This window comes from Cannabis sativa, chromosome 2, assembly GCF_029168945.1.
Source record: "Cannabis sativa cultivar Pink pepper isolate KNU-18-1 chromosome 2, ASM2916894v1, whole genome shotgun sequence".
NCBI lineage: Eukaryota > Viridiplantae > Streptophyta > Magnoliopsida > Rosales > Cannabaceae > Cannabis > Cannabis sativa.
The window spans coordinates 65,517,594-65,539,664 of record NC_083602.1 but is presented as its reverse complement, the minus strand read 5'-3'; the positions used below and the strand labels follow the sequence as shown (position 1 = coordinate 65,539,664).

Below are 22,071 nucleotides of genomic sequence, written 5' to 3'. Positions count from 1 at the left end.
TTGGGTGACATGATTGGAGAAGCTTATGGTATAGGTAAGCCTAAATGACCATTTCGACTACCCTTACCTAAGCCTAACACTACAAGCCTAAAAAGACCTTTTGATTATTAGTTGTGCATTGATTTATATTAGTGGAGAATAATAAGTATAGCAATCATATGGAATATTTTTTCGGGTTAGCGGATTGATGTTGAAATAGGCATGCATAAAGTGGTTCAATTGTTAGTTAGTTGTGTTCTATGATTTCATGGATTGTATGCATAAGTGAAATTTTTCATAATCATATTATTGAGTCTACTTGAAAATTACTCATGTTCTGGGGATTGACTTGTTTAACTTTTGTTTTTTGTTTTCGTGTCAAGGTCGAGTAAATGTTTAGTTTGGGGGAATTTGTTAGGTTGTTTTTAGTATTATTTTTAGATTAATTTTAGTGTAATTTTAATTTAGTTTTACTCGTGTTTAGAGAAATTTAACGCATGTTATCTTTTATTTTCACAAATTTAAAATAGAAGAAGATTAGAAAAATATCAAAGGAAAAAAACAGAAAAAAATATAAAAGATCAAATAAAAGATAAATGGGCACAAAGTGGGGACCGCGCCTAGGCACGGAAATATTTTTTTTGTAGTAGTGTTATGTATCATTCAACTTTCTTTCTATTTTTATTGTTTACTGTGTTGTTCATTAGACATGTGATACAAGTTTTGAGAGATGTCTTGTTTTGAAGTCTTTCATCGAAGGAAGAGTGCATTCGTTGTTGCTTTGAAGGAATTCCAACACAACAACATTTCAAAGAATTCAAATTAGTAGAGTGGAATACAGAGGAAATGCGATAATATTAAGAGGGAGCCTTATGTTGTATAAGTCAAATACAATTGTAACTCTTTGAGACTTTACTAATAGATTTCATCCTCTCGATATAACACGGTAGACTAGCTGTAATATCTGAAAGAATATTGATAGCAAATATAAAAATCTCGTGTATAATTTTTCTTTCTACATTATTATTTTGAAACTATGTGAATGGTTTCTAAAGCATATTTTTATTTAGACAAAAAAAAATTTACATTTCTACAATATTTAAATTATTTGTTAAATTCATTTGGTAATTAAAAAAAATAAATGAAATTTTAAGAATTAAAAAATGACAAAAATAAAGTGGTTGAGGAGTTGCTTATCCACACTTGTAATAATACTAGGTTGATGTTACGTGCAATACACGTATAATTAGTTTTCTTTTTAATTATGTTTAATTAGGTGATGTTAAGTGCAATATATGTATGTTTAATTTTTTTTAATTAAGTAATGTACTTTTTTTAATTTTTAAAATAAAGTTTGAGATTTTGATTTTTAAGAATTTTTTTTTTAACTATTGCAATATTGGTGTTTCATTTGAATGTGATTATATATACGTAATTTTTAAATTTATTTATTTTTAATTAGGTAAAGCATTTGATAATTCATATATTGTAATTTATTATATTCTTAATCAATACTCATATAACCAAATTTGAGTGTGTCTATATATATAGGTTGGATTCGTAAATTTGATATAAAGATTTTTTATTCTCAAACTTAACGAAAAATATAGTGTGTGAATCGGTTTACCATAACTAAAACGGAAAACAATTAATTTCTTATTACAACCATTTCAATATAAAATATATAAAAAAAATAATAAAATTAAAAATATGGTTGAAAATATTTATAATATTTTAAATTTCAATTTCTTTATATAAACCAATAAATTTAAAAATATGATTAAAAATATCTATAATATTTTAATTATTTTCAATTTAAATTTAAATTTCTTTATAAAAAATATTTATATAATTTTTATTTTTAAATATATATAATAATATCATAAAATTAATAAAGAATATTAACTTAAAAATTCAAAAAAAAAAAATAACATTAAACTAAAAATTCTGTTAGATATCACATTTTATATAGAAAATAGATATAGACATAGATATATATTTTTTTTTAAAAAGAAAAGCTTGTATTTTTATTTTACTTATTTTTGTGAAGATGGAAAATGCAAAAAATATTGCATGTACTTAACAATTATAATGTTTACAATGCTTTTTATTTTATTTCTTCAAAGCACGTATCATACAGGAAATATTATACAGATCAACACGGCTAGAAGGGTTTTCCCACTGAACGACTTCCTTCATTTCAACTTCAATCTCCTTAGTTTCTTTCATAAAACGACTTATGCAAAACCCAAGAGCACTCAAACTCAGAGTCACCATTTGGCTTTTGATCATTTTCTCCCCATCATGATCATTATTAGCCACTACTACTTGTTGTTTATTATTATTATTATCATCATTATTAATCTTCTCTATAACTTCTCTTGAATGTTGGAGGTAAGAGCCCAAAATCATGTCCACCTCTTCTTCATTCAATTGAGTGTTGGTAAAGTTATCATTATTTGAGTATTTTCCCATCTCCACATCATGTGGCATTTTGTTCTTCTCAAACTCCTCTTCGAGAATAGGCAATGATTTTATCAAACTAACCTCTTGAAAACATGTTACGGAAGAACAAACCAGTTTCTTGAAAAGGTCGACATCACCGTCAATTTTGATCATGATTTCGTTATCATGATCATTGGAGTAATAATATTGGTGAAGAAACCCCAATGCATGAGCACTAAAGTCAAGCAAATCGACCATTTTGGACAAAGAGTTGGTAAGTTTTCCGTAGGAGCCACTAGGAAATGGCACGAACCAGAAATTGGGCTCCAGCTCAGCTTCACTAATGAAATTCTCAAGCTCCCTAATGTTCATCTTCAGCTTCTTTCGGTTCTCTTCCAATAGGGCTTTGGTGCTTGTACTCAAAGACCCAATACACTCGTTCAACGTGTCGAGACTTTTTGAGAGGTGGACTTTTGTAAGTGTGGAAGCTCTAGTGGGTTGGAAGAGTAAGTCCACCAAGATGGAACAAGATAACCCAATAAAGGTTTCGACAATTCTTGCTATAGCGAATTGGCTTGGAGGCCCAAAACCTTCTCGGCCCAAAACCAAGATGGCACCAATGATGGCTGAAATACCCCCGGCTTGTCCGTACATCCGACTACGTTGGAGAAAGCCAGTGAAAATGAACCAAGGGAGAAGTGAAAAAAGTCTTAATGGTAAAATGTTGGAGAATAGAAACCAAACCAAAACTCCATAAATGGTTCCCAAAACAGTCCCTTGGGCTTTAAGGTTGGCAACTCTGAAAGTGGGCTCTCTGCCAGCGGATAGGCTTATGGCAACTGGGAGTCCGGCCCAGAAACCATTGGCTCTGCTGTAAAAAAGCCCAAAGAACACTGCAAGGCCCAATGAAAACGAGCATTTGAATGCGTACATGAGCCTTTGGTTGCTGCTCAGTTTTGGAAAAATATAAGCCCAAATACTATCGTCATCTCTATCGGTTGAAGCCTTCTGCCCTGGGGTACTGGGTTTTATTGTTTTTGTGGCTAGCTTTTTTATGTGAAGGAGTTTCATGCAAAAGAGGAAGAAAAATGAGGGTAATTCTTGATGGGTTGGTGGAAGATCCTTAGGCAATGTTTGAAGGAAGTTTTTATCTTCTTCAACAGATTCAGGGACTGTAAACGATTCGTTCAAGTGTAAGCTTCCCACAGTACCAAGGTTCATGTTGTTCTCCATTACAACTAGACCATCTCTGAGCTCTCCCGTTAGATTTTTAACAGGAAATGAAGTTGTGGTTTTTAAAGCCATTTCTAACCCTCTTAATGGTACTTCCAAATCTTGCATTTTGTCTCCTGGGTTCATTAAGATGCTGCTTGGTTTCAAACATCTCAGTGGAGGTCTCTCCCATCGCATGCTTTCCTGTAGAAACATTTTAATAGTAAGATTATGAATGGAAGGTAAAATTAATTGGTGCTATATAAGTGGAGTAATTGCTATAAGAAATATATATATTATATTAACGTGTGATCTAATAAATAAATAAATAATATTCTTACTTGGAATCTTTTTATGTTTTGAATAAGTTTGGTGCCGGTAGCAGCCAATGTTTTTGCTTGAGATATAGATTCAAGTGCCGTTGTCTTATCCTCTGCGGTATAGGCCTTCACGAAGTTGTTTAGTCTCTTTGAAGCATTCTCTCCATAGAGATGGCAATTGTGTTTCACCTGAAGAAACATGCATGCAAGGGAAATTAGCAGCTTGAATATACATGTACAAATAAAAATTAAGTATGACTATGTATATGTGAACATACTTTGGCTTTAATTAAATATAATTAATGTCAACATCTGAAATTTCCGTACACCACTAGTTATATTTACTATATGGCCTATGAGTCGGCCCTATTGGCTGTATACAGTGACTACAGACTCGGACAATCACTTCACTAGATTTGACTCCCTTTCTCGTGACGCAATTATTATTTTGTTTTCTTCCTATATAAATATTTACATAAACATATTTGTGATGCAATATTTTCCCTATCTAAGGCACAAGCAAAACGTTTTTTGTCAAAATACTACATATATGTATCTATACCATTGGACAAAAAATGAAAGGGAAACTTGATATTTCCACTAATTGATGCAGTACTATTGACTGGTTGGTAATCCGAACTGATGAACATATATATAAGAAAATTCAATTGATCTAAAAAATCCAAATAATTTGCATTTTTCAATTGATATCAGTTATAGTTTTTTTTTTTAAAAACATGCAATATATAATTAATTAAATCTGTTAATTAATAACATAACGTATATATATATATATTTTTGAAAATAAACGTTTATCTTTTTAATACATGACGTCTAATTTTTATTTTAACCATATCTATAATTAATGAGCGTTGTGCATCTCGTGAGTGATTATATATTTCAACAGTTATACTACCTCTTATTATAAATCTATATATATATATATTCTCAAGGAATATTCAGATATATAGCCCCATAAATCACGAGGAAAAAGTTTCTAGTTAATGTACATGGATGAACGTGCATAACTATAGTGTTCATCTAAACTTTAATAATTTTTCATATAATTCAGATTGGAAAGAAAAAATATCAAATTAATCAATATATAAACGTACCTCCTTGAAAGCTAGTCTAGGAAAAGGAAGCAGCAAAGCCAAGACACAAGCGGAGAGGCCAACTCCAGTGCTAGCCGCCACGCGGAGGGGGTGCATAACAGCCTCGTCTAGCTCACCATTAATAAACCCAACAACGTACACAATCACAATCTGGCCCAGCGCTATTCGCTTCGAGATCAGATGAGTCGATTCAGGCAGGGCCACAACGAAAGCTCCAAGCGCAACGGCCAGGGCAGTCACGCTTTCTGAGAAACGAGATGGACCTATCAGCCAGAGGCTGAGCATGGCCGGCCCAAGGCTCTGGACCGTGGCATGGAGACCTAGCCAGCAGCCGCGCAACGTGTCACCCAGAGTGGCGTCTGTCACGACAAGGATCACCGTCACGTAAGAGAATGCTGGGAAGCGTACCACGCTGCGGAAGGATTCTGGGCCGTACAGAGTTGTACAAGCCACTATGGAGCAAGCGATTGCGGTTCTGAAGGCTGCGGCTAGGCATGTTAACAAGGTGGCTCGGGCTCGGTCGGTGTGGTCGAAAAAAGAAACCATATTAATTATTTACTTATCGTTAGAATGAATATATGGTTTTTCTTCTTGGGGATGAGAGAGAGGAGAGTGTGAGTATTACAGTACTGCTATGAAATTAATAGAGATGGGGGTTGAGGAGTGTTTATATAAGAGGCAATTATAATGTGAGGTCGTAATCGAAACTATGTGGAAGGCTCCAGTGGGCCCACGTTTTGTTTATAATGGAATACTCGACCATATATATATATATATGGTACTTTATTAATTAATTTAATTTAGTTTAATTGTTAGTTATCATTACATATGAAGAGAAGTTCTTTATACAAAATTGAATAAGAAATATATTGTAATTAATAAGTGTGATTTTATTTGGAGAAATGGTAATTGGGCACCAATGGTACCTAGTACCTTTTTATATGTCAATATTGATATTGGTCCAACTAAGTATCGAATCTCATATAATTTAATATAATAGCTTTTAGGGAGTATCGCTAATCAATCGCAACGCGACATGTCGAGAGGTGCTAGGCACACCATCGTGCTTAATAACGATGCTCTTTTATTTGTTTTGGAAAGAATACTGTTAAAGTGTGAAATTTATAGATATGCATCTAATTATATATTTTTTATGTATTAATATGCGCGCGGTGACGTTACGTAATGTTTATACATGCATTTTAACAATATTAACGTGTAATAAGTAATAGTGGTGATGAATACATCATGTTGATGAATTTCATTGGCAATTAAAATGGCTTATTTCCATCCAAAATTGTTCCATGTGCTACACGTATTTAGGTGGTGTTTGGTAACACTTTTTTAATCAGTTTTTTGTTTTTAAAAGTAGAAAAGTAAAAATATTTTTCAAAAACATGTTCTATAAAACTGTTTTTACTTTTCAATTTTATAATTAGAATCAAAATTTTAAAAACAACAAAAATCACTTTCAATATTTTTTTAAACAGTTTTTTTTTTCTTAATCAATCTTTTGGATTACGACCAGACCCGGACCCAAATCCCCTCCCCACGGCCCTGGCGCTGAACCCGGCTTTTGACTTGAACCCGAATCCGACCCCGGACCTAGACCCGACTTAAATAAAATCAAAAAATAAAAATAAAAATGAACTTTACAGAACACACTTTTGTTTTCTGTTTTTAAAATTGAAAAACAAAAGTAGTTACAGAACGCATTTTTGTTTTTCAAAAATAAATTTTTTAAAAATAAAAATTTTACTTTCATTTTTTGATTAAAAAATTAAAAAACAAAAGTGTTACCAAACGGCACCTTAATATAATTAAATTTAGTAGTAGTAATGCTGATTACTAGTATTTTCATCCTCATTGATCTGTTCATCGTTATTATTATTATTTATTTATTGTGTGCTTCAATATTGGATGAAAATATAGATATTGCAGGTTTAAGTTTTGTTTTATAAATATTGTGAAATACACGTCAAAAAAGAAAAATATATTGTGAAATATAATCATAAAGGAATTAGTGCGTTTTACAAAGTAGAACATTTAATTCACTAAAAAGATTAGAATATACATTAATAATCATCTGTATATTACGTAAATATAATGCTGACGTACGTTAAAAAAAATCAAGTTGATGAATGTATCTAACACATTGGATATGCATACAAATATATATTTCTTTTGAATATGTATTTATCTATACATGGTTTTTGCATGATAGGTATATATTTATTCTACTAAGAGGATATGTAAAGGTATATATATATACAGGATAACTCTTTCATATATTTTTTTACTTTGGCACTTTCTATTACCATCTAAGTGGACCGCGCGGCGCCGCCACGCGCGGGGATGTACTTATCGATAAAGGAATTTAATGAATATTAGACCAAGTTCCTATATTACTCTTACTCAGAATAGTAGGCTTTTTCCCTTTCTTTATTGGACATAACTTTTCGATCGTCGGTTTTATGTTAATTGTTTATCAATTTATTTCCCCCTATATATATCCTTTAATAAGAAAATAGTAAACCAATATTCAGCAATATTTAGGTCAAATTACTTCCTTTTCCTTTGTCTTTTTCTTTAATTTTCTAATAATTTCTTATTAGCTAGTGCAGAGCATGGATTAAGGATGATGAGATATGCATACATTTAGTGCAAGTTCTTTTTGACTTAATTATTATTTTTATTTTTATGCATATGCACTAAAATGATACATTGTTGATACTGTACGTCTTGTAGTTATAATATTCTGGTCTGTATTATCGTTTTAATGCATGGTGCTTCCGCAAGTGGAAGAAATTTAACCACTTGGGTTACATTGATGAAGAATACACACATGACACATATATATTTATGTTTATATATAGATATATATTTATATATATCCAATTAACGTGTCATGTGATGGTCATAAAAACAGTTGTAAACTAAACCAAGTGTGTGCCTTTGGCATTATATATTTAGAGAGATAAAAAGACACACATGCATGCACACACTTTACAACATTTAAGCCAGCCTCCATGTTTTTTGGCGTCGTTATATAGTAATGATCTATTCATTAATGTCAGTCAACCTTACAAAGACAGACTATACATTATAGTTTAAATTAAAGCAGCAAAATTAATTAAAGATTATTATAACCCAATTACTGTAAAGTCTTTGTAGGAGCTTTTATGTGGCCAAGTTGTGCATGCGCAAAAAAGAAAAAGAGAAAAAAAAGAAATGTTCCAATTCCGAAAGATATAGATAATATGATTATTAAAAATATATGATGCAATTTTTATTTTAATAATAATAATATTAAATATATCAAACTTAATGTGGATATAATTTTTATTTTTAATTTTTTTGGGTGATATATATAAATGTAAGCATGTATGTATATTTATATTAAATTTTCTTTAATTAATTAAAAAAATACTTTTTAAAAATGTTTAAAAGTATTTATGGTGTACTAGTAATATTATTATTGAGGTAATTTAATAATAAATAATACACATATTTTACTTTAATAAAATTTTATTGGTGTTAACAATGCTCCTAAAATATAGAAGAAAAAGAAATTAATAGAGAATGGTGACTCCTAGACTAGTATTACTATTGAACGGATGATCCAATCCGGAAAACCAAATAAGATTGATAATATACTATTAGTGGAGATTAAAAACAATTAAATACTATATATACTAAAGTTATTCATCTTATTTGCAATTGTTTTTTTGAAAAGGATCTTATTTGAAATTTAATGTTACATGAAGTAATTAAAAAGCTAATAAATTAAATGACGAATAGGGTGTTTCAGATTATATATATAATAGAATCTAAGTGGAATTTTCCTAGATTTCCACCCATTAATGTTTATGTCCTAATATTTGTACGAATGTGTGTTCCTTCAACCGATGGAAGGGTCAAGTGAGAAGTGAGAAGCGATTCAGATGTTCTAACTCAGCTACATGAGTTTATATTGCGCTTATCAATAATATATAATATAGTTCGAAAAAAGGTTAGTTGAAAAGCAAGAATATCGATCCCTCTGTGTCCCCTTTCTCTTTCATTTAATTCGTTCGACAAAAATTAAGGAAGAAAAAAAAAATATTTCCAATATATTCAAATCAAATCATTGTTTAAAATTCTACTGTACATTTTTTTTTTTAAAAAAAAAAACGGAAGTGTACCGTGCACTCTCATTCATAGGCGGATGTTTTTTTTTTCTTTTCCTTTTCTATTCTAGAAATAGAAGAATCATGTATCCCTATATTTTATGTAAGATTTCACTTTATACTTTAACTGTAATCTTAGATAATTTTCTGTAGTTATACAATTTTATTGTATTTTACTTATTTAAAATATTTTATAAATTTTTCTAAATCCTTAATTAGCCGCTTGAGGTTGTTTTTTTCTACGTCTCTTTCTTTGTTTAGACGTGCCTTGTTCGGGATTTATATTTTTGCTACTGCAATTATTCTTATCTCAACGACATACTTTTGAGTATCTTTTGTTTAGATTACTATGATTAGTCTTGTTCTCTGTGACATGCATGGTTTTGTTTTATTTTATAATTCGTGGTTGGTTTGTCTTTTTATTTTTCGATGCTTTGCGATTAAATTGCTGTTAGTAGTTGAGAATAACGAGTTTTCTGCGAGTAAAGAGATTATTAGTGGTGCAGTTACGTACCTTGCATAGTAGTCACGAATACAGGTTGAATGAACCTATTGCAACATATCTACTGTTGTGTTTTTTGAGAGGTAATATAGGTGTTTTTAAGATTAACTATGATGCTGCAATCTTTTTCATTTGATTTTATTCTAGTTTTTTTTTTTTTTTTTTTGTAAAACGATTTGGGAAATCAATCGCTCGATCAGTTTGCTTGTTTTTCTGATTCTCATTCTAGTTGTATTTTCAACAGGAGAAATGCACACCGATTGTTTTGCTGATTACTATTAATAAAATTGCATTATTTTTTCAAAAAATAAATATATATCTATTTTGTATTTATTTTTAAAAGAATACATGTATAATTTACTAAAGAAAAAGATCCATATAGCATTTGTTAATTCTTATTTTTATTTTATACGAGATAATTTGTTTGAAGTCTATCTACAGTATAGTAAATTATTCATATATTTTGAAAACATTTACGAAATATTTTAAATAAAATAAAATTACATTGTAAGCTAAGGAGCACAATGTCACGAGAGAGGTGGGGTTTATTACTATTAGTACCTAATTTGCTTACGTAGTTGAAGTAGCACAATGTCACGAGAGAGCTCATCCTCTCTAGTGCTTAATTTGGGAAAAAACAATAAGTAATTGGGGTTCCACATGCACCCGGAAACCCACTTTTCATATTGTATGTGCGCTGACATCAAAAGAAGCCTTAAGAAATTGAAACCTTTTTTTCTTGTTCTCGTGAGAATTTGAAGCAGCCCTACGACACACATCATAGGCCTCATATGGTGGGATCCTATGCATGAAATTGATCTTTATTTGTCGGGATAGTGTGAAAATATATAGTTTCATCAGTGGTGCCTTATGCATTAACTAAATGTGATATATCCCATTTTTAATTTGTTTCTCCCATTTCGGTAGCATTATTTGTTATATCAACATTTCATATTGTCCGGCATTTTAATTTTCTGATTGAATTATATATATGGTACGTCCGTATGTTTTATATATACAAACTAGTAAATATGCCGTACTTAACGTGCAATTGTTTATAAAAATTTGAAATTATATGTATAAATATTAATTGAATAATAAAATTATATGAAATAATTTCAAACATATTTTTATGTATAATTTTTTTAAAAAAATAATAAATCTATATAAAATACTCTAAAGATTTTTTTTTATTAAAAAAAATCATCATACAATTTCTTTTATATGAAGAAAGCATACAAAAAAATATCTTCAAAATAACTGTCATCACCATATCTCATTTGTAGTCACCACTACATTTAAAATCGACATCATCACTGTATCTCACATGTAGTCATCATTAATATCATTTCCAGTAGATTTGTTCTGTAAATAAATCAAATAATGATCGGTAAGTATTTATTTTTATACATAACGTGAACCATTAGTTATCATATACAGTTATATATTTCGTTTAATTTTTATTTAATTAATAATTTTAATTTTTTGATAAAATTAGTGATCTTTAATTGAATAAAGTTAAATAAAAAATAATTAATTAATGATCTCTAAATAAATAAAAAAGAATAAAAATAGAAAAATGAAAGGAGAGAATTTAAAGTAGAATAAAAAAATTAGAAAAATAAGAGAATTAAGGAGAAATTGATAGAATTATTTGAAAAAAAAATATATTGTATATATATTATTCAAAATAATTAGTTATTAGAAAATATCTAATTTATGTTTTAAATCTATAAATAATTTTATTACAATACCCATCAGGTTCAAGGGCTTTGTTTCCAGGAATCTTAAATAAGACCTGCCTCACTCCCTCCTTAGTGAATTTCTGTATTAGTATAGTAGCTTGAGACTTAGATAGAGCAGGGCCTCTATTGATTGTTTTAGTTGAAATTGTTCTCCTTCCTTCCATCTAGGACCCCAATAAGGACTTATAGTAAGTAACAAAAGCTTCAGTAATCTAATGTGTTTCATGTACTCTGGTCCCATCTTATTGTTCTATCGAAAAAATTTGGTTTTGCCTTATTCTTTGCTTAATGCTTGCGTGGAACAAGGTAGTATTGGAATCACCATTTTGAATCCAGGATGCCTTAGCTTTTTGCTGCAGAAAAGATGAATAATCTTGCTTCCTGTTCAGCAGCAATCAAATCATGGTTCAAAGGGTCATGCTGCAATTTCTCCTGAATATCTTTAAGATCAAGTTTGGTTTTCAAATCAGCAGAATGTAGGTTAGAAAAACCTTTCTTATTGACCTCCTTGAAAACTAACTTTAGAGCTTTAAGCTTGCTAATTGCCTGATACATTTTTGTTCAAGGAATTCGCTGTGACCAAATCTCCCTGAGTTTGTTTCATACTCAAGATGATTTTTCCACATCCTGAAATACTTGAAGAGTTTCTTCCCCCCTTTCCATTGAGGATATAAAGTAAAAATCACATGAGAGTTATCAAAAAGCCCTTCATTAAGAAAAGCAGCTTCAACAGTGGGAAAATCATCAAGCCAGGATTGATTGGCCATAATCCTGTCAATCTTGGAAAAGATACGATCATCCCCTTGCTGCTTATTTATCCATGTGAAGAAATTACCAGTTGCTTTAACATCCTCCAATTAGCAGTGTTGAACACAATCAATGAAATCTGTATCAGGATGATACTTTACTTTGTGTCCGATTCTTTCTTCATTGGCCAATATATCATTAAAATTACCCATCAATAACCAACTATCCTTTGTTGCAATCTCACATAAGTCTTTCCATAATTCCACTCTTCCAATTCGATCATTATATGCATACACCACTATGAGATAGCTACTATAATGAGAATCATTACTTTTAAATGCATAAATTGACTTGTGCATTTAATAATGTCAACGTTGTAACTTAGAGGGTTCCAAGCCATTACTATTCTTCCACCTTTATGCCAAGCGATGTTAGATGAAAACACCACCCATCAAAAATATTTAGGTACAAGGCTCCATGTTTATGAGCCTTGACCCTTGTATCAAGGAGACCAACAAACCCAACCCCTTGTGAGTTAGTAAATTGCTTTATTAGTCTTTGTTTTGTTGGTTTTTGGCTCCTTGAATGTTCCAACAAAGAAACTTATCCATTGGCAAGAGAGGGAACTCTCCCTCTCTTGTTTTGGACCTATTACTACTAAAAGGCTCAACCTATTCCTTAGCATGTTCACCAGTTGTACTAGTATCAGAAGTACTAGCATCTGCAAGCATACTGAATGCATTCTCTATTTTTGTTTCAGCAAGTTTCTCCTTGTTGGAAATTATTTTACCAGGATCTTAGATCTACTCACAAGTATGTTGATTAACACCCTAAATATGAACTTTCTAAAACGATGAAATAAACACATATAAAGTTTAGGAAACCTTACATTGGGTGCAGCGAAACATAATGACTCCTTCCGTTCAGATATCTAGCCATTGATTCCTTTCTGTAGCAGAGCATTATCAATATCTGAACCTGGATCTCTTTCTCTGAATCTTTGATGCTGAAACTCCTTTGCTGATGATCTTTCTTCACGATCTTCCTCACTATGATTGAGGTATGACTTGTTGTGTGTGGGCACTACTCATACACTAAGGATTTCGAAATTCAAGAGGGAAGAGAAAGAAGAAGTGGCAGCTAAAGATAGGGAGAGAGAAAGGCTCAGGTTTTTTCTGAATCAGAAGTGTAGAAAATTTAGTGTAATTTTCCTGAAGCCTTCACTATCTATTTATAGTATTCCACTAGGGTTAGGTTTGAATTATTTGGCATTAAAATAATGAAAATATCAGTTTAAATTTCCTACAAAAGTGGCTGGCCCTATACTAGTGGATTTGGGCCTCACTTTTTGCAATTTTGCAGTTTTACCTTTTCTGCATATGATTTTCTCAAAAACGCCAATTTTCTAATTCAACCATTTAAATGTCAATTCTAACTATTTAATAACTATAAATAATTATTAAATAATATTGTCATTTATCATATTTATTAATTGAACCATACAAAGTATCATAATTAACAAATATGCCCCTATAAACTATTTCTTTACAATTTCGCCCTTACTTAGTGAAAAATTCACAAATAGACATAGTCTAATTTGAGAATTATAATTGATTAATCAAAACCAATTACATGAGTCTTACAAGCAATATTATCTCAACTAGTGGGGGGACCATGGGTCTATATAACCGAGCTTCCAATAAGTAGATCAAGAATTTAGCACTAAAATTCACTAACTTATTAATTCTTTGTTGAATCCACGCATAAAACTTAGAATTGCACTCTCAGTATATAGAATGCTCTATATGTTCCACCATATAGACACATCATTAGTTATCCATTGTTATAATCCTAATGTGATCAATGATCCTCTATATGAATGATCTACACTGTAAAGGGATTAGATTACCGTTACACCCTACAATGTATTTATTCCTTAAAACACTTGACCCCATATAAATGATATTTCAGCTTATGTGAAATGAGTACTCCACCATTTATGTTCGTTTGGTCAAGCTCGAAGGAGATCATCCTTTGCTTACTATTCGCCAGATAGAAGCTATAGATTCCATGTTTATGATAGCACTCCCACTCAATTGCACTACCGTGTTCCCAAAATGTACGTATCACCCTGACCTAAAAGTAGGCTTAACTAACAAATCAAAGAACACGAATAACCTTTCAAGATTGAGCCTAATCATAAAAGGATTAAGAACATTTGATCTAGGATCAACTAGGCGATATTGACTTGAATAGATTTTACGGTAAGTTTAATAAATCTAAGTCAAAGTTCAATATCGGTCCCTTCTGATGCATACTCCATGCATCCAACCTGAGCTTTACTTTAACAAATGCTCTGGAAAGAACATAGCACTTCTCCAAATGCAAGTAAACTCTGTTGTAGATTATCGTATCAGTAAAACCCTATGTCTGATAAATCTAGGAAACTTTATTCACATAGTCATGTTTACTTTCCAATGTGTTGACGGCACAATAAACAGGATCAAGTATGTGAAAAGTGTTTCAGATGAATTTATACATTATGTACATATAATCATGAAATAAATCATGTGAACCATGCAACATTAAATGTTATTTCTGATCTATATTAATAAGTAAATCTGATTATATTGAAATGAGTTTTATTTAGGGCATAAAACCCAACAAACTCCCACTTGCACTAATATAAAACAAAAAGTGCGTTTCAAATAATCTCAACACCTTGATATACAAATCAAGTGTAGTAGTAGTAAACTCCTCGTAATAGGATCTGAAAGGTTGAATTAACCACAACCTTTTCTCCACCATTACTCTTCCTTAATCACAAAATCATTGATAATGTGAAATTCCTCTCTATATGTCTACTCTCTTGGGATACTGGATTCTATATCTTTGGCAACTACTTTTGGTTAATCAGGAAATTAACACTAGTAGTTTAAGGCAATTTGGAATGGTGCCAAAGATGTATAGAACTTTCCTTAGGCTGAATAAGTACCTTTCCTGCAGCTTTAACATTCAGTCTCTCTCTGGTAGACCTAGAGAATTCAGATAGGTTTTTACACTTCTCCAAAATCACTATTCCACCCCCAGAGTAACCACCATCTTATCAGAAAGATTTACTAGCACAAAGGCAAATTTCGAAATCTGATATGGTGTAGTCTAAGAGTTTTAAACATACCCTTATAGACTAACATATAGTTCCTCTTCTTAATCTTAGAATTTACTTGATTGTCTTCCAATGTTCTTCTCCTGGATTAATCTGATACCTACTCATTACTCCCACTCAACAGCAGGTGTCTGGTCTAAGGCATACAAAAGCATATCCAAGACCTCTCACTGTTGATATAAGAAATTCTTTCATGGCTTTATCTTTTCCGGAATAGTTAAGACTTTTCCTTAGATAAATAAAATCTATGCCTAAGAAGTTGTGAAACTTCTATAGATTTCCATTAGAAAGAAAATGCTTCAGCATCTTACTAAAATAAGTTGCTTGCATTAGAGTAAGTAATTACCAGGTATACCACAAGCCATAGGTTTAGATAAACTCAAACCTATAATACTAGGAACAGGAAGTTTTGTTAAGTCCATTGAATAGACTTATTAACTAAAATTTCCTTTTATGTCCTTGTAATAGAAAACTTTAGGTTATTCCATGTGAATGGATTAAATTATAGTTCTATTGGCTTTTCTTCTTAGTTTCTTATCTTGACAATCCATTACTTGTTTAAACTCACAATGGATTTTAATCACTAGTGTCTCCCAAGTCATGAGAAGGTGAGTTCCTAGAAACTCTCCCACTACGACAAGGTACCGTGAATTATGTCGAAGAAAACTAAATGGTATTAATCTCTTCGGTTGTGACAAGACAACAGAGGCAGTGGGATCATCATATATCAAATAAGATGATAGAACACTTTTGGAATCAAGAATTAAATATCTCCTTTATTTGCTACTTGTTTTCAGACTTAGTCATTATCTTAGAAAAGTAGTATTTGTTTGAACAAACACTTTCTTATCTATTGACAATGGGATGGTCCACCCCTAATCACTTAGAATAGCTAACAAACCATGGTTAACAGTTCTAGCTTTTCTTAAGATTTTGATTAGGTCATCCATGAATCTAGTAATGATTTACATTAAGTATACAACCATTACATCATTCTGAAATTGTATTACCATAGAAGGAATTAGGCAACGACTAGTAACTAATCATCAACTTGCAACTCGAAATTTCTGGGGAGGTAAGTTTGGATATAATTCAAAAATCAATTAATGATCTTTGAACTGCATATCTACTAACTATTTCTCCACCCCTATCAGTTCGCAAGATCTTTAGCCACTTACCTTAATGGTTTTAACCATTGCTAGAAATTAATGAAATTTTTCAAACATTTCAAATTTCTTTGCATAAGGTATAATCTGGAGTTATCGTTTTAAGAATACAACAAAAAACTCATATCCACCCCTGAGTGTACATCCATCTGCGAATGAGATGAACTACTTTCAGTGGATATAGGCATATTAACTCTTTGCAGAGATTGATCTTGTCAAATCCACTATGAACAAGATACAAATGCCATAGATTAAAAAAAATGTGGTAGTGTCTTTTGATGACTTAGGTTTATAAAAGAATTCTTAGAATAGTGCAAGTGGATTCTGGTCACAGAATACCTAACTCATATTCCATACAGTTTGAATCCATTAATAAAAGATGGATATTAAACACTTGAGAAAGTGTAACTGTATTGTATCTGGAATTAGAAATATAAGAAAATTTCTGTTTGGATTCTAAAATTAAAGTCAAAGACTTAAATTCAACCAAATATAATGAGTAATTCTTTCTTGGACCACCACTACTATTTAAACTCTAAGTCAGATTTGCCCATACAAGTAGGAGATTTCTAAGATTGAGGATTTATATCAATTGGGAATAGAATTTCGGGATTATAATCATATGCGTCATATAAAATGACATGAAATGATTTATAGACTATTCATCCAATGATATGTTTTTAAAGCTAATTCGAAATGAATAAGCTAAGAGGAATTAGGATAATTTCGTTTAAAATAAGAATCCAACGATGCTTCGATTATCGAAAGTCAAAGTAATCTTATTTATACGATCTTCTTGTTTCATATCGTAAAAATACTAGTCTAAGGTGTCATCAATTGATGAACAGCTAGAAGTCGCATATACATTATTTATCTTTCGAGATCTAACACTATTATGTATGTCTAATGGTGAAAATCCACTAGGAATTTATTTCATTAGATAAACAAGCCAAGTTAGACCAACAATGAAGATTCGAAATTAAACTACAACTTAATAACAGAAAATAACATGGTTCAATATAAATTCATACACAATTCAGAAATTATAAGCATATAGCAAGTAGGAATGACAAGTGAAAATACTAAAACATACAATCCTAAATAATTTCCAAGGTTTTCAACAAACTGATATCAGTGTCCCGTTTAGGCGAGAGTCAAAGCTACCATTCATTGAATAGAGTTGTCAGCTCGTCTAAAATGTTAAACATTCTAGCAACCTTTTATTCAATCAAGATTGGAATCCAGCGTTGTCCCGTTTAGGCGAGAGTCAAGGCAATTCTATCTTATGAGCTTCCACCATTGTTTCGCAATTTGCAAGTCAAGTATGGTCGCCACCATTAGGGTGATCCATACCATACAAAACACTTACAAACTACTTATCATGCGAGGTTAAACGGTGCGAAATTGCTAATGAACGTTCCTCCATTAGGGAGGATTACTCACTAAAACAAACGCGGTGTAAAACCCACAATGGAGATCGAATATCTTAATAATAAAGCTCATTATTTAAAAGAGTTGTATTTTCTTTGATTCTCTTTATTTATTCTATTTATTTTAAATATATATTTATTTAATTAAAATTTCCAATTTAGAATGAAAAATTCTAAATATAAATTTTAATTTAATATTTATAAATTTTACTTAGATGGATATGAAATAATATGAATTATTTCCATCTTAGTAATAATTTCCAATAAATATTTAGAAAAATATTCAATTTAAGTTGTTACAAAATTAATTTAAATTAATTTACAACTCAAATTGATTTTCTATAAATATATATTGCATTTCGAAAAATTAAAGTATTTAAGAATACAATTTTCGAAAAATGCATGTTAAAATAAAAAATAAATCCTGGAAAAATTATTCTAATTTAATGTTGGCCCAAAATTAATTAATAAAATTAATTTACAACAAAAAATATAATTTTCCTATTTAATTAAATATATATAAGAAAAATTTCAAATATTTAAGTATGATGATGAAAATCAACTTAAATATTAATTTTCTATTTAATTATATACATTAGAAAAATACTTCAAGCAAAAATATCACCTATCTAGATTTTCCTTTGACTAATTAATTCAATTTCTAATAATATACTTTAATTCAATTTACTTTAAATTAATCAATAAATGAAAAAAATCATTGATTTAAGTTGATCCAAGAATTAATTAAAATAAATAATTAGTTTACAACTTAATCTATTTTTCAAATAAAATTTGAAATTCCAGCATTTAAGAAATGCAATTTCGAAATTTGATTAATAAAATAAAGAAAAAATATATTTTGAAAATTATTTAAATTTAGTTGAAAAAATAAATTTCAACTAAAAATAATTTTCTATTTAATTAAATGTCATGAAAAAAAAATATTTAAGTATGATGATAAAAATCAACTTAGATATTTAATTTTCAAATTAATTAAATGTATTAAATTCAAGAAATAAATAATTAAGTGTAGAGAAGGCTTAATTATTAATCTCTAGTTTAATAATAGGAAAAATATACTTAAAATAAATTGTACCAAAATTAATTAATAAATAATTAATTTCACAATGTATATTAGAAATAATAAGTAGTCTAGAAATAACTATCTAGAAAATATCTTATTTGACTAAGTATCTTTTCCACAAAATTTGAAAAAATATCTAATTTAAGTTGTATTAGAAAAAAATCTAGAACTTAAATATTTTCAAATTTAAATTTAATTAAATATCAAAAATTAAGTTGTAACCACTTAATTCTAAAATATTCCATTTTAAGTTAATATTCGAAAAGATATTAACCTAAAAAATATCTAAAATATTCCATTTTAAGTTAATTTTCGAAAAGATATTAACTTAAAAAATATCTAAAGAATCTTAATAACCAATACTTAAAATTCCTCAACTTAATTTTGAAATTTGAAATTCAAAAGATATTCAGATTTAAGTTGGTTAGTTGTAGATAACTAAATATCAACTTAAATAGGAATATTTAATGAAAAATTTAAATTAAGCTCCAAAAAGAATCAAGATGGTTATAATTCTATATTTAATTAAATACAAGAAAATACATATAGTTTAGCTTAGAATAAAAAATTCTTTAAACTATAATTTTCTTAAATTAATTTCAAAATAAATGAAATTAATTATGTTGCTAATCAATTTTATTAGGTTAAACTAGTTTAATTAACCTAGTACAGTTGTTCAAATCAGGCAAATGGGCCTTCACAATTGGGGTGGTTCATGTGAGGGGGTGTTGGGTTCAGTATGTCGTACCCACTACTATGGCTCCCAACTCTCACACAAGGCCCAAAAGAGAGGAATTTAACCTTAATAAGAACAACTGTTATTAATTGAATAGGCCCAAAAACTAAATGAGCCTAAATAAATTCTATCAAAAACTATGATAATTTATTTTAGCAACAAGAACCTATATGCATCTACAATGAAATTAAACACATAGGCTCACACAGGCACACTTTGGATGGGTCCTATCATGTTGCTAGGTCATACACAGATGAAAGAAGATTGTAAATATACCTGTTACAAATTATTAACTTGACCAAGGGAGTCATCAGATCATTAGATCTGGCAAAAAAGTAACCATGGCTATTTGCAATCAAGTAATAATAGGTTTTGAAAACTTACACACAAGCTAAAACACATACTCCTGCAACAAGGTTAGCTGGATAGTTGGATGTAGGATTTATTTAATTTTAAATTAAATTATTAATTTCGAAAATAATTAATTAAATAATAAAAAAAAATTCGAAAAATTTAAAAAAAATTTGAAAAATTCGAAATTTTTAAAAAATTTAAATTTAAAATTAAACCTACAATTTTTGAAAAATTAGGTTTCAACCAACCTAAATATCATTTCAAAAATTTGCTAACTACTTTTAAATTTTAAATGTTATTTTATAAATAAAAATTAAATAAAAAATTAGAAAAGATAAATAAATATCTTTTTCAAATTTTAAATGTAATTTAAATAAATAAAATAACAAAATTTTAAAAATTAGCAAAATATCTTATATCATTTAAAAATTACATGATTATAAATATCTTATTTTTAAATTTAAAATAAGATAAGATATAATCAAATTTTAAAATAAGATAGATTTTTAAGCAAGAAGATAGATACTAATTCTATTCAAATTCAAATTACACTAATATCTTGAATTAAATTTAAAAAATATTAAATTAATTCAAAAAGATAATTAGAATTGAATTAGGAATAGTAATAGTATAAATACAAAACTATACCAAAAATCGGAAGTTAATTCCATGAAAAAGCATGAAAAATCGAAGAAAAACAAAAAAATTGTGAACTGTACGGACAGTTTCGCGATCGCAGGAAAATTTCAGCACAGCCTTGATTTTTTAAAATCTTCAAAAATTCATAACTAATTCAAATAAAATCGAAATTGAGTTCTGTAAAAGGCTAACTTGCTTAATTTTTCCCATACTATCCAATAAAAATAATTCCAGAAATAAAATCGCAATTATTTTTCACGAAAATTTATAAACATCAATCAATCATCAAATAACACTCAATACAACATGATACCATCCAAAGAACATACAAACAATCGTTTTAAAGTCCAAATTTCTTGCAAGTAAATCAATTACCATGGCTCTGAGGCCAGTTGTTGGAAATTATTTTACCAGGATCTTAGATCTACTCACAAGTATGTTGATTAACACCCTAAATATGAACTTTCTAAAACGATGAAATAAACACATATAAAGTTTAGGAAACCTTACATTGGGTGCAGCGGAACATAATGACTCCTTCCGTTCAGATATCTAGCCCTTGATTCCTTTCTGTAGCAGAGCATTATCAATATCTGAACCTGGATCTCTTTCTCTGAATCTTTGATGCTGAAACTCTTTTGCTGATGATCTTTCTTCACGATCTTCCTCACTATGATTGAGGTATCACTTGCTGTGTGTGGGCACTACTCATACACTAAGGATTTCGAAATTCAAGAGGGAAGAGAAAGAAGAAGTGGCAACTAAAGATAGCGAGAGAGAAAGGCTCAGGTTTTTTTTGAATCAGAAGTGTAGAAAATTTAGTGTAATTTTCCTGAAGCCTTCACTATCTATTTATAGTATTCCACTAGGGTTAGGTTTGAATTATTTGGCATTAAAATAATGAAAATATCAGTTTAAATTTCCTACAAAAGTGGCTGGCCCTATACTAGTGGATTTGGGCCTCACTTTTTGCAATTTTGCAGTTTTACCTTTTCTGCATCTGATTTTCTCAAAAACGCCAATTTTCTAATTCAACCATTTAAATGTCAATTCTAACTATTTAATAACTATAAATAATTATTAAATAATATTGTCATTTATCATATTTATTAATTGAACCATACAAAGTATCATAATTAACAAATATGCCCCTATAAACTCTTTCTTTACAATTTCGCCCTTACTTAGTGAAAAATTCACAAATAGACATAGTCTAATTTGAGAATTATAATTGATTAATCAAAACCAATTACATGAGTCTT

General features: G+C 29.6%; 1 protein-coding gene across 1 annotated transcript; it reads right to left on the bottom strand.

Annotated features, from left to right (window-relative positions):
* Nucleotides 1-2,073: 2,073 nt before the first annotated feature.
* LOC115721364 (uncharacterized) lies at nt 2,074-5,737 on the bottom strand. The gene is made up of 3 exons (XM_030650649.2): nt 5,072-5,737; nt 3,978-4,145; nt 2,074-3,840 (listed from the first exon to the last, which is right to left on the bottom strand). The coding sequence occupies exons 1-3, from the start codon at nt 5,615-5,617 to the stop codon at nt 2,092-2,094; spliced, it is 2,463 nt and encodes an 820-aa protein (XP_030506509.2). The 5' UTR covers nt 5,618-5,737; the 3' UTR covers nt 2,074-2,091.
* Nucleotides 5,738-22,071: the final 16,334 nt, after the last annotated feature.

Coding starts and splice junctions, on each gene's coding strand:
- LOC115721364 (XM_030650649.2), bottom strand. CDS start 5,617: ATGGTTTCTTTTTTCGACCACACCGACCGAGCCCGAGCCACCTTGTTA. Junction 4,146..5,071: donor CTAGACTAGCTTTCAAGGAG/GTACGTTTATAT, acceptor ATGTTTCTTCAG/GTGAAACACAATTGCCATCT. Junction 3,841..3,977: donor AAAACATAAAAAGATTCCAA/GTAAGAATATTA, acceptor ATGTTTCTACAG/GAAAGCATGCGATGGGAGAG.